This window comes from Nelumbo nucifera, chromosome 5, assembly GCF_055504915.1.
Source record: "Nelumbo nucifera cultivar China Antique chromosome 5, China Antique-T2T, whole genome shotgun sequence".
Lineage (NCBI taxonomy): Eukaryota > Viridiplantae > Streptophyta > Magnoliopsida > Proteales > Nelumbonaceae > Nelumbo > Nelumbo nucifera.
The window spans coordinates 18,697,469-18,716,897 of record NC_142653.1 but is presented as its reverse complement, the minus strand read 5'-3'; the positions used below and the strand labels follow the sequence as shown (position 1 = coordinate 18,716,897).

Genomic DNA, 19,429 nt, shown 5'->3' with positions numbered 1-19,429 from the left:
TAAGCATTGCCAAGCAGCAAGCTATCTTTTTATAAGTAGACCTGAACCATTACAAATATAGCATAAAAAGTTAACCAACAATACCTTCGGAGGAAAATGAAGCAGCTAATAAGAATTCTTTTTTTATGAATAAGCAGTTAATAAGAAATTGACACTGATAAAAATGTGATAATTAGAATGTTAAGGCTCACCAGTTAATAAGAGTAATTATCAAAGAACCACGAAGAGTGTTAGCCGATTGCAACAATTCCAGTAGAAGACCTAGAGCTCTGTTTGCTTCTAATATAAACAATGCTGGATCCAGAATTGGGTGCCCTCCTGCTACCCGTGAAATATTAAAATTCCGCCCCCTTCCTGTTGAAGATAAGGACAAAATTTCACAAATACATTAATTTTTTCTGACATGTAAATCTTGAACCAGAGGTGCGATGTCCAGAGACAATAAATGATTGAAGCACCATACCTTCTTTGAAAGATGTTTCGGAATCATTGCCATCAGGTGTAAAAAGAAAAATGTATGTTTCCACAAATTTCAATGCCAGCAACCTCGTCCCAATAGAACTAGGCTACAGCATCATATCAAATAAAACATCCATGTTAGCCTAGTCCTTCAAATTATTGCAGTCAAATAAAACATCATGTCACAATAATCCACAAGTATCTTTGTAGAAAAGGTCAAAATGCAAGAAAAGTATAGTCAATAAGATTTCCCAACAATATGAATTCTCTAATTTTGCAGAATACTTAGGTATACCTGTTTTGCTTACTGGGAATTGTAAATAAACCAATGCAATAGTTATAGCATCTTCTTGTACATGAGCAAACTTGCATGTGCCATAATTTTAAAGGTAAAAAAGTAAAGGAGCTCTAAATAATCAAGGGAATCAAGGATTGAAAAATCACATCGGAGATGGTAGAATGTTGAATTTTATAATAAATATCAGGTTAATATGGACTAGGATTATAAGAAACAAACCTCCAAAGTCCCACCCAGGCAGCCGAAGACATTCATTACTCTCATCCTAAAACCCCAACCATAGGCTTCTTCTCAGTCAGTTTCATACTGTATGTAAGCCATTCATCGCTATTAAGTCTCATTACTCTCAGAAATTCATTCTAAGTAACAGTTTCATCATGTATGTAAGCCATCAGTGTCAGTGTTGAAGGCATGAACGTATCCCGGTTTCTTTTATCAACAAAACTATTTTCCCATCAAATATAGAGCAATGCACCAATGGCTCTTCATGGCAAATATTTTGGATAATCATTGAAAAATCAAAGGCAATTGATTATTCTATAAAAGGACCAGAAAAGCAAATATATACCTCCAAGGCAATGCCAAAAACAGCATCCTTAAACTTAGTCATCCACATCCAAAGTTCTTCAAGCCACCTCTCAACTTTACCAGTTTGCTGAAACTATAAGTTTTCAAAACACAGTACATTATTACCATGAGATACAAAAGATAATTTGCATCAAACAAAGGGAACCAGTATTATGAAAATATTAGACTAAAAAATCAATAGAGTAAACACAAATTTCTTTGCTTGCCACACAACACCATAATACAACTGGATAAAATAATAGAGAAACCATGACAAGTACCACTTCAGATATACTTGAAAATGGCTCCAACTCAACATAACATGAGGTCCAAAAGAACTTCAAAAAGCCCCAGGTTTTCTTATCCTTGTTTTTAAAAGTCAATTTCAGAGAGAAACCAGGGGCCATCCTTTGTTAAGGGTAAAAAGAAAATTCATTAAAAATAGAAAGAAGTACAGCAGAAGGTGATAAGAAATCACCAAACAGCTTGAAAACCCACTCAAGAGGCCCAATAAGACCCAATACAAACACAACTTACATCAATGAAACATGACCAAACACCCAAAAGAAAAATGAAAACGCACACTCCAACAACCCCAAAAACAAGAGTCACAAACCCAACACTAAACAAATCTCCCTTTCCTGAACCCGCATCAATCTTCATCTGTGAGCATGTCCTCTTGGGTTGAAAAATCCTCGTCCCATGCCCCTTTTCGTTGTGAGATATCTTTGTTTTTCTCTTTCTCTTCCTTTCTTCTTCTTTCAAATTCCTCGAAAGCTTTCCTAGCAAAATCCTCACCTCCCCATAAAAACAGGCCCAAACTTTTCCCAGTCGTGACTTCTCTATCAACTATATTCTGTAATGTCATGCCTCTGGAATCTTCTTCAAGTGCATCAGAATTCTGCTGCGGCCGGACCACAGTAGAATCAGAGCTGTTGCTCCTCTTGCCTTCCTGATGATCCTTCAACTGTTCAACATAGTGGAAGACGGAGGCTGAGCAGGCATAGTCACCCCCCTATGATCAGGGACAGTCAACTTGTTACCTCTCCATCTTTTTCTTCTGCACACCCATTTGAAATATTTTGTAGGTCATGCACCTGCCACACCAAGCTTTAGCCTTGAAAATATTTTAGTCACATGAACAATATTGTGAGATCTTGAGTTGTGCATTTTCTTGTTAATTAACCCATTAGCCCGATCCTCTTCCTTCTCTTCAAGGTTACTTTTTCGACCCAAAGTAACACCCAACCTTTTGGCTTCAACCTTCTCATAATGCTGACCTTCTTCAACCTGCCCTCCAGTGAGTTCATCATCACAGGGGATTTCTTTACCCTCTGCCTCGCCCTCAACTCCCAATCCAACCCCATTACCAGCACTCCTTTCCCAATCCTTTTCCTCCTCCCCTTCCAACCTCACTGACTCAGCAGGGGCCACAACCTCTGGAAGCAGCAAAACTGGGCTTCCAGAGACGCAAGTTGTTCCTCTGAACTCTGGGGATACATGTTTTCCATCAGACTCCTTACTGACCAGAGAGAGGAGGTCAGCAGTGTTGATCACAGAAGGCAGAACGTCGTCGAGAAGCTTACTAGGACCACTTATGATCCTCTTCTTACCGCTTTTGTCAAATCTGGCTATTAGCCAAACCCACCTCTTTTCCTTTTCTTCTCTAGCCTCCACCACAAATCTCTTTGTTGCTCCGTTTCTCTTCAGCAAAGGTTTTAAAGGCCCTAAGAGTCTCCTCTTACCGTCCTTGAAACAATTTTCCTTCTTGCCCCACACCAAGGTCGTATCAACAGCTTCGTCACCTCTCGACCTACCTAAAGAGACAGAAGAACCTTTTGGATGGGATCCCTGATTTGCTTCCAACCGAGGGTTATCAGATTTGATATAAGACTCTCAAGTATCCTTTTTAGAGGCTAACTCGTCAGGACAATCCGACGAGTTACTAAAGTCCCTCAGCAGTCCATCAGGTTCAGAGCAAACACCCCTATAACCCGACCGAGCTCTTCACCTACTTTAATGCCCAGCCTTCCCAAATTATACCTGTCAGAGAGAATTTGATTTTTGATGTTCTTTTGATATTCGAGCTTGCTCCCTCCAAGACCAAATAAGTAGTCTGTTTTTTTCCAAAGGCCCTTCAAAATTCCTTTTTGCTCCGGACCCTTCCTCTTCCATACTAAAGGCCCTTCAAAACCGGGGACCATCCTAAAGAAGGGCATAAAGAGAAAAGTGTGATAAATTGCCAACAAAATGATAATAAAACTGTCAAACTAATGAGTACAGAAATCTTGGACAAGAAAGATCAAAAAGATAAACAGTAACTGAGTTTAAGATGTCTGTATAATCTGCATATTTTTATGAGTATAATCTGCATTTAATAGTCACCTTCATGCCCCAGTAGAAAGAAACTGAAGTTCATCTTCTACAGGATGGATTTAATCAACCCCAGTCCCCATGCCCCAGCAAAAATCTAAGTTTACAACCACTTCCCGTGCAAGTGAATTAGCTAAGGCATTAATTATTAAAGTAAGCAGCTAATTCTCTAGGTTCCCTTGTGAGGAATTTAAGAGTCTAAGGTCCATCCACTGCCAAGAACATCCAATTTATCACCACATGACAGTCATCTTCAACCAGAAAACCAGTCAAATCATAAGAGTATGTTTTTTGTTTTGACTCCAAGAACTGATTAGGGCACATCCCTTGTGAAAAGACAAAAAAGTATCATTATTACAGTACAGAGGTGCATAGGGGTACCTGTCTTTTCAATACATCATCTTTCACCTATTCACTAAGGGCATGCCCCTTTACAAAAATTGAGCCATGCACCAATCAAAGCTATTAATCTTTAGAGATGTGCCAACAATGCAGCCCTTAACAAATTGTCCTCCCCAACTGGCCAAAAAACCTCAAGAAAAATAAATAAAACATGGACGTTAAATACCCCATCAATCCTTAATGGACCAGAATTACCCAAAGCACATCCATCAAAATTGGACTTGACAACTGCAGTTTTAGGAACCACCCAAACCTGTGCAATTTGTCTTGTTTGCTGTAAACCCAGCAACCACCTGCCACTTTGTTTTATCAATAACAGTAACTTTCACTAATCAAAGATGAGATAACTAGAATACAGTTAGAGATAAAAGCAACTTATCTCCAAAACCAAAAAAAATTACAAAAACATTTGATTTCTTCCAATCCCTTGTATTGCCGAGTAATCATCCATGCTATTAGCCATCCTTTGGACCCATTGAACTCTCAAATTCATATCTCTAGTTAACCATAATCTTCTTTAATTCATTTTGGTGCATCCATAAGCCATTCCCTTTAATTTGTAGGCACTTGACCATCAATTGAGAACCAACTGCCACTCCTTAGCATAGAACCCACAAAGACACCTGTAAATTCCTCTCTGATAATCTTTGTTGAGTTCTTGGTACGTTAAGTATTGCTCCTACACCCCAAAATAGGTTCTCCCTTTCTGCCCCTTGTTTTGCCAAGGCATCTGCCAAAACATTGGCTGCTCTGTAACCCAAACTGATGAGATAATCATGCCCCTTTCACTGGCATTACATCTATAATGCTTTATCTGCTGCTGTTGTTGTTAAAGATACTACCATTCTTCTAACACCAAAAACCTGCCTAATTGCAATTCCACATCGATTTTCCTCTTATTGTCCTCAAAGACAAAATAGAGCTTTTAAATAAGTCTCTGAGAACTACAAGTGAAACCCAGTAAGCTCCAAATAGAGGAGAAAACCAGTTTGTTATGCAAAGACGAGAGAGGAATATATGGTCAACATTCTCACTGCTTATTAGGCATGGGGCACACATATCAGGGTAGATCTTCCAAGTTTTTTCTCTTTACTGGAGCATTCACCTACATTGAATATCATCAAAATGGCCTCCATCAAAAAGTTTTAATCTTTGGAGGCATAGGACCATCCCAAAGTGCCTTAACCAAAAAAGGAAAGAGAGAGGGAATGGACTCATCAAGATTTGTAACAAAGGAGGAGGATGAAAAAGCACCCACTGAATTTAAGGTTCAAACATACCAATCAAACAAAACTCTAAATGGGAGATTAGATCATAAGTTTCTTGGTCTCTCAATTCTCAAAACCCATTCTAAACCCAAGATCCTGAGATAAACTCAGAGGGGAGTAAGAGACACTATCAGCACTTTGCCCCCTACCCAGCTAATCTGCTAATGGGGTTGACAATGAAGGTAAAATTGCAAAATTGCCCATTCGAGATTTGATGGGCTGAGAGAAAAAGTTATTAAAATGATAAAAATGGGGATTAACTCACACTATCTCTTATGGGCTAGGTACTATGCTTCCAAAACCTTGACAGTGAACTTTGTTTCTTCTTTAGCAAGGGTTTAGGCCTCGTTTGGGAATGCTTATTGTTAAAATAAGTGCTTATTCAAATAAGCACTTACCAGTGTTTGGTGAAAAATTGCTTCTTTCAAACACGGGTAGTATAGGTATTTCAAAAATTACGTGGTGGGCCAAGACATATCAGAAAGCAATAAGTGCTTTCTCAATAAATGCTTAAAAATAAGCACCCTTGGGTGCTTATTCAAAACGGGCCTATTTCATAAGCATTTATTGGGGCTTATATCCCAAATGCACATAAGTGCTTATTGGTGTGGTACCAGCCCAAAATAAGATTAAAAATAAACACTCCCAAACAGAGGCTTAGAAACACAGTAACCCAATCCAAAAGAGATATTGTGCCTAGCACACCCATTTCTGTCATCCAATAGCTTTTCCTCTCAGCCCATCAAATCTCAAATGGGAAATTAAGTTATTTTACCTTCACTGTCAACCCTGTTAATGGAGTGGGGCAAAGTGCTGAAATCCAGAAATTAAAGGGAATCTTTGTTGCAAAACAAAGTTCAAGGGGCTATGTGTCACCGCCCCCTAAGTACAGGGTGGCAGTTTGTAATTTACCCTGTTTTTTATAAGTAACATAACTTGTACTTTATCAATTATAAAACAATATGAAATACAACACCTTCTCTCTGGTGTCCTTAGAGATGAGAGACCGGAGCCAAACAACAACCAGAACTGGCACATAAGCATTAAAGAAGTGCTAGTGATGGCATATACCTAATACACCTAACAAAAAGGGGAAAAAAGAAATGATTGCTTCCCATGGGCAAAGAAAGACTCAAAGAGTTACTCCATAGGCAGGTCGCAAGTCCCAGGCATTCTTATTCATGTTGTGTTTGCTTTTGGTAATGGGATGCCATAAAGTTAGATCTTCCACAAGGAAACACCACAGCATTTTGCAAAGCTAAAGAGGTGTTCTTCTCCCTAACACTCCCCATACCCAAGTCATCATCCTCTTTCTTTCTTGCAAACACAATCTAAATTGATTAAATGGTCCTTCTTAGAATTTCCAACTTCCCATAGGAAATTACTCATAGGAAGAAGACGGGCAGGCAATGTCATACAGACAATTTAGTTAGGCAAAGGATCAACAAATGTCCACAAATCAGACTCGTGATGAACTCAGCAAACCTGCATCTGACTTAACATCTGAAGAGATAAAAGGAGGGTAGAGAACAGGGGGTACTTGGCACCTTATATACCATTTTTATATTGGTTGGAAAATAGACCATTGAATAACACAAACATCAATAAATTCTGACCATTACCTATCAAAAAGAAGAATGTCCAAGACTAATTGGCATGCATAATTTAATCACAAATATCACCACAAAGAAAGTTTCTTCCTTTTTACAATAAATTAAATGGTTAAAAGATAAAGTTAAAGTTAAAAAAATAATAGATAAATAAATAAATGAAGAAATATTGGAAAATGATGAATGTTTATGTTATAATCATAAATATAATCTTTAGGGCAGAAATCTAGTTATTGGTTATTGTCACAGAAAGAATACCAAAAAAAGGTTACTGTCACAGGAATGAACAAATAAATAAAAGATAAAGCCTAAATTCCAAATAACAAGAATACTTTATTCTATGAGAAGGACCTGTAGTGTCATCTCTTCCAGGATGCTGCAAAAGAAATTTGTACCACTAATAATAGATTGTCTTGCAACAGAAGATGCATCATCTTTTAAAAGTGACAATAGCATTGGCATCATTACAGATGAACGCTCCATCACCTTCAAACCAAGCTCTTCGATCAGCCTGAAAACAATTCAAAATGGTAGAAGAAAGTATGAAATGTATCATCAAGTAACTGATTGAAAAAATGTCATAAAACTAATAATAAATACTTAATATGAGTTTTGAGCAATTATGAACATTAGCAGCATTTGATAATTTTACAAAAAAAAAAGAAATGTAAGATTACAGTACTCCAAAAATGCTAAAGATATGCAAGGGAAGTCAGCAATATCTATGGCATATTTCCATGTTGTCCAGCCTCCAGGGAATTACACAAAGCTTGCCTGGTTATTCTTCTGGGAGATGCACGCTCAAAGATTGAAACTCGATCAGCATTATGTAGAATTCTTAATGCCCCCATGTCAAAGTGGCATGCCTTAAGGGAGGAAAGAATATGTTAAAGTTCTCCCTTCTGATGTGTGACATCGTGTTTGAAGAGTGAACAATCTATCACCTGATGATATATGTTACATTATTTGATAAATAAAATGTATTCGTTAAATGAGAAAGAAACACCTTCCTGCTCAATAAGAGCAGCAGGCCAAAAGGTACAAAGTAGCTTCCTTCAACAAAGCTTCAGGAAGAAAACAATAAAATTATAGATTACAGACAAGCCCTGGGCACCCCAATCAAGTGCATCCCTCCCCACCCCTGCTCTTGCCAAAGAGTCAGTCAGTGTGTTAACACTTCTAGTATCCCAGTTGAATGAGATGTTCAAGTTGGTGGGTGGTGCCTATGAGTGAAACAATCTCACCAAAGGCTTAAAATGCCAAGGGATCTGATCCTATTCCTCATCCAGCAGAGAACAGTTTGGCAATCACCCTCAGCCTCCACATTCCTTAATTCTTGCAGCACCATTAATTTTAAACCTTGAATTAGGGCCAACAGTTCAGCCCTCAATGAGTTCCCATGAATAACCAGACACGAGTAGCTTAGTATCATGCAACCATTGCACACCCAAACCACTCCTCTCACTCCAGAGTCCCCTGGATTACCAAACAACAACCACCAAAATTTAGTTTAAACCCTGCATCTACTGGTGGACACCAACCCACTATTTTTTTAGGCTTTTTACTTTGGAAATCTGCCACAATCTGCCAATCCCTCAACAAGTCGTTCAAATTAACCCCTTTGAACTCTTTACAAATTAAAGCCCAACATGCAGCTCTTCTCATTATAAGTTCAATCAGTTCCCTTTCCTGCTTGTGTCTTTCTTTAAAGATTCTAGCATTCTCTTCACTCCACAGCCCCCATAAATTGCACCATGAACACAATTGCCACATAATGTCCTGCCTCTGGGTAGAGCAACTCACCACATCTGACTTGAACAAGTCCACAACCTCAGTAGCAGCTACCCAAGGTCTTCCTACCAAAGGGAAAAAATATTGCCACACCTGTGAGGTGTAGGAACAATGCAACAGGAGGTGGTTGGTAGATTCCCAACTCTTCAAGCATAGGACAAAAACATGTGGTGAGAGACAGCCCAATTTCTCCACTTCCTTTGGAGTCTTTCATAGGTATTGATGATTTGATCGGCAGCCTTCCGACAAAACATCTTGACTTTAGGGTAAATGGGGCTATAAACCAGAATTCCTTGACTGGAAAGGGAGAGTTCTGATTTGGTGTATAAAAGGTTCTAAAGAAAGAAGCACAGGTGAAATTGCCAAGGACAGTTAGCGCTCCACACCCTCTCACCATTACCTGAAGGAAGCAGCCAAGCAGGTTGACACCTTTGAGAATGCTAACCAGATGGATCACCTCATCAGTCTCATGGTCTCTCAAAGGTCTTCTCGGCCCCAAGTCCCAAACCAACCCATTCCCATCACAGGTTACCAAATCAGCAACTGATTTGGTCTTACAATTGGATAAGTTGTAAATGCTAGGGAAGGAGAGGCACAAAGGAGAACTCTCCCACCAAGTGTCCTCCCAAAATTTCACCCTTTGTCCAGAAATTACATCATATCTAATATGCTGCAAGAAGGAAGGAAGCCACATCAAAATTGTTTTCCAAGGACATCTAGAGTAACACTTCGTTGGGCCCAAGTCCTACCCAATATGGCATAACCTATAAATGCTTTTTATTAACCAAATACCAAAAAGCCTATCTTTCTTTAGGGAATCTCCAAAGCTAATTTCCCAGAAACGCCTTGTTATTTTACTAAATTCTACCTAACCCTAACCAACCCACTTATTTTGAATTACAAACATCCTTCCACTTTAAAAGATGACTGCTTTTGTTACTCCCACGGTCCCACAAGAAATACCTAATTCTTTTCTCAATTCTCTGTATAACTTTCACTGGGCCTTAAACACTAACAAGAAAAAGATTAGAATTGATTAAAGTGACCCCCCTTGAGACGTAATTTCTTTTCCAAGAGGCTAACCGGCTAACCCTTTTACAAACCTCTCAATTATTGCCTCTCAAAAAGCTGTATCCTAGAATTGCCCCCCAATAAGGGTTGCTCATGAAACCGATCAAACCGACCCAACTCAACCCAAGTTGACTGGTTTTCAACTATTTTTATCAGTTCCAATTCATGCATTATGGTAACCCAAGATGTTGGTTCGGTTTCGGTTTGGTCGTGTGTTAACAGACCAAAACCAACCCGGCCCAACTATATATATATATATAGAGAGAGAGAGAGAGGGAAAACACTTTCTACAATCATATACAGCAAATGGTTTTCATAATACCATTTAATGTTTAATTTTTACCTGTGCAAACCTTACTTCCTTCACATTAACAATTCAATATAAGATTTTTATCTATTGAAAACATAGTGAAAATCACTTATGGGCTGTCGTTTGAACCAACCAATCAAACTGATAAACCACCCAAACCGATTCTTTACAGTAGGGCCAGTTTTCACTTGTGGCCGGTCGGTTTCAGGTGGCCAATTTCCCAACCTGGCCAAACAGCCTGAAACCGAACCAAACCAAACCAAACTGACCCATGAACACCCCTACCCCAAATGGAAGCCAAAAATGTTTCATTAGCCAATAATTTCACACTGCAAAATAGCCGCACACTCCAATTCATTTCTCTCTGTTTGGATATCTCCCAAGCTGCATTTTTCTAGATTCACTTTCAGCCCAGTTATCATCTCTACAACCTCTAAGATGTACTTAAGAGCCCTCACATTGAGCCGCTCTAAATTCCCTCAGGATCAAAGTGTCATCCACAAATTGCAAATGAGAAACAACTTGACTATCCCTGTCTCCCTACTCCAAGAAACCCGGAAAATTGTCTCTCTCATCTGCTACTAGCATAAACAACAGTGGGGATAGGGGTCTCCCTACCATACACCCTAGAAGCTTAAAAAGTTCTTTGGTGACTCATTAATGATAATTGAGAAGTGGGTTGTCCTTAAACGGCCCATAATCCTTTTATCCATCTTGCCCAAAACCCATCTGCTCCATCACCCATTCTAGATATCACCAATCCACATGATCATAAGCCTTCTCAAGATCCCATTTGAACACAAAACCTTTTCTCCCTAATCTTCTAAGATCCTCCACTGCCTCATTACTATGAGAATTTGATCAAGAATTTGGTTGCCATTAAAAAAGGCCCCTTGTTCATTGGCACCACAAAATGGAGTACTTCCTTTAGTCTAATCAACAGAACTTTAGCCACAATTTTGTTCAAGCTTATAGGTAAAATCATTTGAAGACACGGCACCCACACATTTAGGTATCAAAGACACAAAGATAGCATTCATTCCTTTTCCCTCCTTCCCCCTCGAGTGAAACCCATGTTACTCATCAAAAACTCTTTGTAAATCTTGCCTTGTCCCAACACTCATGGTAAAATGTCATTTTTTAACCATCTGGCCTAGGGGCCTTATCACCACTCATTCCCAATACCGTTGCCCTCTTGATCTCATTGAATGAGAAAGGTTCCTCAACTTTTGCTATCAAATCCACTAGAACCCTTTCATAGTCCATTCCTTCCAACACAGGCCTCACTGGACATTCAGGTGCATACAAGGGCCACAAGGCCATGAAATGTGAAGTTAAAATGGATTCAATGCCACCCTAATTCAGCGTTTCCTCCCCATTCACCACAATCCTAGAGATTTTATTGTTCTTTCTTCTCCTATTTGCTATAGAGTGGAACACTTACAGTTCCCATCCCCCTCCGTTAGCCACTTACACCTGGATTTTTGCCTCCAACAAATTCAGCCTTTAGTTTCATTCTCTAATCCCTTTGCCTCAATGATTCCACCTGTTTATCCTAACTCTTCCAAAAGCTTGGGCATTCCAAATCTTCAACAATTTTCCTTTGATCATTTAATTTTTGCATATATTGGAAACGAGCCCAACCCCCTATATGACCTTCCTTCCATCGGTCCTCAATAATTTCCTTAAATTCAGAATGTTTTACCCACATGTCTTTGAACTGGAATGGTGTAGGACCAGAAGACATCTCATCCAATTGCATCAATAACAGCCAATGATCAGAGATTGGCTAATCAAGGTCTTCCACAATTGAACCAAAATGTTCTTCCCATTCTGTTGTAACAAAAAACCTATCCAGTTTACAATGGACAGAATTTTCTTGTAAGTTAGACAAAGTTAATTGTGAATTCTGCAACTGGATATCTCTAAGCACACTCATCAACAATCTCATGCTTCCTGCGACTCTAGAAGGCCCCACATTCTTTTCCACACAGAACTGAGTGACATTAAAGACACCGGCTAAGCACAAAGCCCCTTCACACATTCTGCTGACACCATACAATTACATCCACAAATTCTCCCTATGTCGGCATGAAGTGGGTCCGTAGAGGCGTAGACATTAGTTAACCGCCACTCAAAACCATTCTTCTTTGTTTTTGAACCTTGCTGTAACTGTCAAGTTTCCTAATAGCTCATCCACACACTCCACTTGATTGTCCTCCCAAGCAACTAAAATACCGCCCAAGGCACCCACCAATGGTTTAAAAAAAACATTTGTTATTCCTGGAACCCCAAATACTCCTCAACCACACATCATTAACCAGTTCCAATTTTGTTTCATGTGCCAACACCATTGATGGCTTAATTCTCCTCAGAAGGTCCTTCACAATTCTTCACTTCATTGAATCTCCAACAGTCCCTACTCCCTATCCCCCAAACTTCTTGTCCACCAATTTCCCTCTTCTTTACAAGGTCTTTTCCACCTTGATTCTTGAAGACATAAGGATTTCAGCCTCCAACCTTTTCCTAGATTTAACCTTCTTCTCCCCCTCCTCTCAATCAACAATTTGAACACCCATCTCCTGAGTAGAATTTTCCATTTCCCCATTATCCCCTTCAGACACCCTTCCCTCCTCTCCTACAATATACACCCTCCTCCCCTTCTTTAAAATATATCTCTCTCTCACACACCCTGAATGCCCCTCAGCCACACAAATCCCCTTACCAACCCGCTGGTTGGCACCTTGCATATTGAAATCAAGACCTTATTATATCCCTATGCATCTTTCATCTCTCCCTACCTATTTACTATCCATACCATCCCCCCTCTCACTCCCTCATTCCCTCCTCTATCTTTACCTCATTTATTTCTCAAATAAGGCCTTTCCCTGAGCATTAGGTATTATTAAGTGATCCACCAATGTGCACAATGCTTTGATTTCCACAAAAGAACCACCTAGAATGTCATGTATCGAGTGGAGGGCTAGTACAATTAAAAAAAAACAGCAAGCTGATGCTCACCAAGCCACTCAATGTGTTTAGCCCTAGCCCCCGCCCATGCCCTACAGTCATCTTGCAATAGGATCAATCAACTACCAGAACACCTCGTATTTGCCCTTAAATTGTTTTCGATATTCATATAGGACCTTTAAACGCGCCTTCACCTGTTATTGTAATAGTCCTCGCAGCCATTGTGGGATATACCACAAAGACGCCTGCTTGAACCATTTTTTCCTCTTTTTTTTCTCTCATTATGCGTAACTCGACGAACATGTAATGTCTTATTGAAAGATAAAAACATATAATGCAACCTATACAGTTCAATCATAGAGGTGTACAGATAGACGGAGAGAGGGAGAGAAGCAGATAAGCGAGAAGAGGTGATAGTGATGATGAAGATGATGGTGGAAGTTGCAAATTTATGGCAAACACTAAGAGAACTACAAGAGTGAAGAAAAGGACGTAGCTTAGAACACCGAACTTACTCGAGGAGGCATTTTCTAACCAAGCTTTCGGGCGATGTCTGAAGCTCAACGAGGTATGGGAAGAATTCTGCTGCAAATGACGGTTCGCCGAATAACAAAATCTCTTTCGCCTGTTTCAAAGATGAGAGTTTTACTGCCAAATCACCGTGGTTCTTCGCGGCACCGAGAAGAGAGAGCGCTTGCTCTCGGGAAGCTCCGGCCATGTATGCGCTATCACATATAATTCCTCAGAAGCCAAAGAACACTATGTAGGTTTTCCCCAGTACTCTTAGGGTTTTGAACACAATTATTTTTTTGCTTTTATTCAACAATTTTGCGAAGCGCGGGGACTGTGAATACCAAATAGAAGGACGTCTACTGATTCCTCAACCTCCTTCCGTCGCTTCTTTTCTCCCAACTCGGTTGGACAATAAAATTCAATTGTGGAGTGCACAAACATAAAAATTTATCGGAGGGCCCGATTTTTTTTTTTTTTTTTTTTTTGCCCTTTCTCAGATTCTTGCCTTCTTCGTTTATCGGGGGGCACTAAAATGCGCCGTATACGCATGACGCGCCCTCCATTTGGAAGTTTATTAAGTGACATATTTTCTCCTTTTACTTTGGGGACAGTAACACTTACCTCCCTCCATAGTCCATACTAACTTCCATTTGCAACAAAGATCCACCTGAAATACCAAAATAACAAAAATATGTATGTTAATTGATAAAGCATGATATATCTTGCATTTTTTTTGTATTTTCTTATATTAGTCTATTGTATTTTTCTATTTGATGTGTATTGTTGTATTTTCTATATTTTTTACAAATTCTAATTTTCTTTTACTTCCCTATTTTTTGCATTTTATCAATGTCTATAAAATATATTCATAAAATTATATAAGGACAATATAGGGCTTTACAAGTATTAAAAAGATGTCTGACAGTCACATGAGAATTTTTTTAAAGTTAATTGATAGAGTGCTAAAGGTTGACTTATTCTATTGCATGTGAAATTTGTAAGGCTAGGTGTCACTAGTCCAAAATATAAAGTGACGAATTATAATTTATATAAAATAGATACTTACCTTGGATTTTATATGGGTCATAAAAGTTAAATCCAAACTATTGCAATGACATATTAAATTGATACTTGCCATGATTTGCATGTATGTCATAAAGGTCAAATTTGATTTATATAATGTAAGCTTATATTTTTGCTAATACACATAGCATGTGCCCTTTAAACTAGTTTTATATATTACATAATTGAGACACCAATGTGGAATCGTCCACAATGAATTGCTAGCCAACCTTCACTTTAATATTGCTCCCCCCCCCCCCTATTTTTATTATAAAAAAAATGCATTGAAATATCCCTGATATTTTAGATAATTAATTAAATCCTCCTATGTTATTAGTATGTGTTAAAAAGAAATATGGAAAGTATTATCTTGCCCATCACACTCATTTAAATTGTCAATCGTCAAAATGAAAATTTGAAATTAAGATTTTGTAGTATGGTGTTCTTTGCAAGGAATGTAGAATGATAAGAGAGAAGAGAATCCTCGTAGATGTGTCCTCGTTCTATTTAGGGATGCAAATGGATTGGATCGGATTCAAATCAGGGTATAACAGAACACGATCCACTAACACGTATCAAAGATCCAATCTGGTTTGAATATATGATCGGATATCACAAACGGTGATTTGAAAATGAATATGTCAAGGATCTTGGGTATCCAAATTTGCTTTGTTCCAATCTGAATTATATAAAAAATTAATAAATTTTTAAAAAGAAAAATAAAAATTTAAGTATTTTTTTGGTTATTATATATATATAGCGGAATTTCATTAAATTCATAAGAATTGGGTAAAGCAACCCCGAGATAGTTAAAAATACCTAACTATCCACAAGAGAGCAAAATAAAATTTCATAATACAGCCTAGTACAATCAATCAATTTCCCACCCCTGATTTGTCAAAGCACCTGCAAACACACCATTTAGTCCATCCCCCTAATTAGCCGTTTGATTTCCATTATTTTATTAACAAACTTCCAAAAACCGCTTCCCCTTTGTAACTGGCTTAACACCACCATTGAGTTCCCTTCAATAATTAACTTTTGTATATTCAGTTCCTTATTCTTTCTAATATTATCCAGAAACAGTTATATCTCAGATTCTCAGCTCTAAAAGAGTCCCCAACCCCAATAGAGCACAAATACATTTCTATCACCTTTCCCTCCTCGTCATTGAAGACACCCCTACACCTAAAGGGCTTGAGTTAACTTTCACTGTTACATCAAAATTTAGCTTTATAAATCCATTGCTAGGAGGTAACCACACATGAGCAGTGGAAAACCAAGCTGATGCAGAGTTAGCCACTTCCATCTAGTTGTTCAGCAATATAATCGTAAAAACATCATCAAATAGTTGTACAAATTTTATCCAATGCACCACCCTAACTCTTATGGCCTCAATAATACCTTATTTACTTCGTTCCTTTTTATATAGAAAAAAAAAATGGAATTCCTTTCGTCCTATAGAGTCCTGCAAGTAGCAGCCCGCACGCATTTCCACATAATCCTTCTCATTCTCTTTGGCCGTATAAGGAATGATGAGCTAAACATAAACAAGCTTTTGATGTTTGATCGAGGGGGTCCACTTGTAACCAAGAAGATAAAGAAACCAATCCCAAATAAACAAAAGCAAAAGGGTAAGAAATTAATAAGTGGTAGGAGTTTTCACCATTAGCTTTACAAAGAATACACCAACAAGGAGATAAGCATCAACAAGGCATTTTCCTTTGGAGTAAATCACATGTATTATATCTTTCCAATAAGACTTCCCAACAAAAAATTCCAACCCTTGAAGGAATCGGCTCACCCCAAACTTCCTTATATGGAAATTTTGGTGCAAAATTAATGGTAGAATGCAAAAGGGGATTAAAGAAGTAAGCATAAAAGAATGTCCCATAAGGAGTTAGAGTCCTCAGTCTCCTATCCCTCTTAGAAGGATCCAACACCACCCCATTTAGTATTTGAATCAGATTCATTACATTTTCAGTTCCCCAATCCCTTAGGCAGCCCCTAAACCCCATATCCCAATCAAACCCAATGTTGGACTGAGAAGGAACTAGAAAACTAGACACAAACTTTCCCTTATGTCGGGAAAGTGATAAAAGAATAAGGAAATTGGTATTTCAAAGGTAAATCACCTGGCCCATATATGCTCCCAAAATTATACCTGATTTCCAAAACAAAGACCATACTTGATGTATTGTATAAAGGAATATAGAATGTCATGAATAGATTTACAAGGAGAATCTCCAATTGGCCTTGCCAAAGATCCTGTATCCAATTCATCCTCTATTTGACCATAAATACCGAATATAACTCTAATCCACGGCTTCCCCCTCTCACCTTCCAACCTCCACAACCATTTCTCCAACAAAGCCTCATTTTTCTTCCGAATATTACTTAGTCCTAACCCTCCATCAGCCCTACTTTTAGAGACCAAATCCCAATTTACCATATAATTATTCTTTTCATCCCCTGATTCTCACAAGAAGTTTCTCGACAACTTTTCCAATACTCTAATTATTTTTAGTGGGACTCTAAAAGCTCACAAGTAATACACATGCAAACTTGTCAATGTAGATTTAATCAATGTGATTTTGCCACCTAGAGATAAATAGTTATTCTTCAAAGCGGCTAACTTCTTCTGAAATATATCAATTATAGGGTTCCAAAAACTTTCTTTATTCGGATTATCACCTAAGGGCATCCCCAAATAGTTCATAGATCAATTGACACACCCCAAGGCTTCATTCATTTCCCTTATGATGGAACACTAATGGACATTAACATCAGGAAGGATCTAGCCAATTGTTAAAAAATTCAGGAATACTTTTAGAGATTTACCCCCAATAAAACGAATTAGGACATGATGACAAATTCATTCATATAATTCAGCATTCTCGTCACATAAGCCTTGTCCCTATATGGAGTTGGCTACATGAATTATGTCTCTCCATTCTGCTGTTCAAACATGAAAAAATTGGAAAAAACAAATATTGGTATTGGTTACCACTTTGACGTAACCCTTACCCTTTATTTGGGTTTGGGACCAGCTGTAAGACTTTTTGTACACTGTTTGTAATCATTTTCATCCCACCCCAAAACTTTCAGGCCAGGGCTATGGCTTTGTGTTCAGATTTGACTGAGCCGTAGTGGTCCCACATCAGACTGGAAATTTTTGGGTCTGGTAAAGAAGTACGATTATTTTAAAAATCTAATTATATATATATATATATATTCATAATTTTAAACTTTTAAATCTAACATTTGACCTTGAGTGAAGGCATTTAAAATGGGTATTATAACAAAACAAAATATAGTTTATAGTTGGGGTAAAGCTTGGATGATGATGATAAAAAATAAAATATATTATTTTATATTTTTATTCTTATAATATATTTGAAATCATAGGCCTGAAAGTTGAAACTAGGACTCAAGCCTGGACTAGATCCCCTGGCATAAGTGTCAAGCCCAGCCTGGCCCGGCTCATAATCACCCCTAGCCAATGCATGTTTCGTATGTACATGCCTGAAGTTCACTTTTCACATGAAATATTATTATTTTTTTATTATTTTAAGTTATTCCTTTCATTGGTAGAAAGATATTTTTATTTATAATACCTGCATTTTTTAGTATGATAAATATATGATATTAGATAGATGCATCAAAAAAATTCTCTACAAATTCTATGTATGTATTTTCGTATACCATTTGTATTTTTTTATACTTGTGAAATAGTTGAATGACCCATGTGATTCTAAGAAATGAACAACTCACTCACCAAATCCATGCGTAACCCCTCTATAATTGTTTCCTCTATCACTCTCATTCATTTTCTAATTGACCTTGGTAAATAAGTAGTGTTATTAACTCCTCCAATAGCTGAAGTTGAACTTGAAAGTTGGGCTGGCTGCCATCTTATTGGAAGTTTTGATAATTATTTTAACAGACAAAAAGAAAAGACATTCAATTCAACACTTCAATTATTACTAGTAAGTGTGCACAATGATAAGTAATCAAAGCATAGTTCAGCTGGTACCATAGAAGTGACAACCAATCACATGGTCAATGTTTATCATTTTCCCAATTATATGGTATTGACTACATGAATCATCTTTCAGCATTCAATTCTATTTAGTACCATATCCATCTTCAAATTTTATCCCCTTCAACATTAAATTGTTTTTTTTTTCCCGAAAAAATGTTATATATAGTTTTCTATGCACATGACCAAACAATTTCAGTAATCTACTTTATCTCATTTTCCCTTATTGGAGTTACTCATTGGTTTACTTGTATGCCACCAATCATGTGGTATCCATCAAAATTTACTGGGGATGGTGGTCACAACTCTAGTTTCATACTGTTTTGGCACCATAGATATGAAGAATATATAATATTTAATACATGATTAAATTTTCTACAAGTTTATACTTTTTTATATTTTATGCTTCATTAATTATTTTATGATATCACAAGTTAACTTATTTATTTGTGAGGGAAATGCAATTGCAATTGATCTTTAGAACATTGGGCTTATCCAATGGTTAATGACCTTGACCCGATTAATGGGATCATGAATTATACTTCAATTATATTTTTTTCCTAATTTTTGTATTTCATTTCCAGCATTGATAAAACTGATTCTTACTTATTACATTTTTTTTCAATACATTGAGAATATAATATCAAAGATATGCCAAAATTTTCTACATTTTTATATATCTTCTAAAACTTT

General features: G+C 37.6%; 1 protein-coding gene across 1 annotated transcript in view; it reads right to left on the bottom strand.

The window, feature by feature from the left end:
• The window catches only part of LOC104595581 (symplekin), a 66,198-nt gene extending 52,105 nt beyond the window's left edge, over positions 1 to 14,093 (bottom strand). The window contains exons 1-5 of the mRNA XM_010256361.3: positions 13,635 to 14,093; positions 7,329 to 7,488; positions 1,326 to 1,418; positions 464 to 566; positions 192 to 354 (exon numbers count right to left, since the gene is read on the bottom strand). Coding sequence (XP_010254663.1) covers positions 192 to 354; positions 464 to 566; positions 1,326 to 1,418; positions 7,329 to 7,488; positions 13,635 to 13,837 — 722 coding nt within the window. The 5' untranslated portion in view covers positions 13,838 to 14,093. The remainder of the gene's footprint in view (positions 1 to 191; positions 355 to 463; positions 567 to 1,325; positions 1,419 to 7,328; positions 7,489 to 13,634) is intronic.
• Positions 14,094 to 19,429: the final 5,336 nt, after the last annotated feature.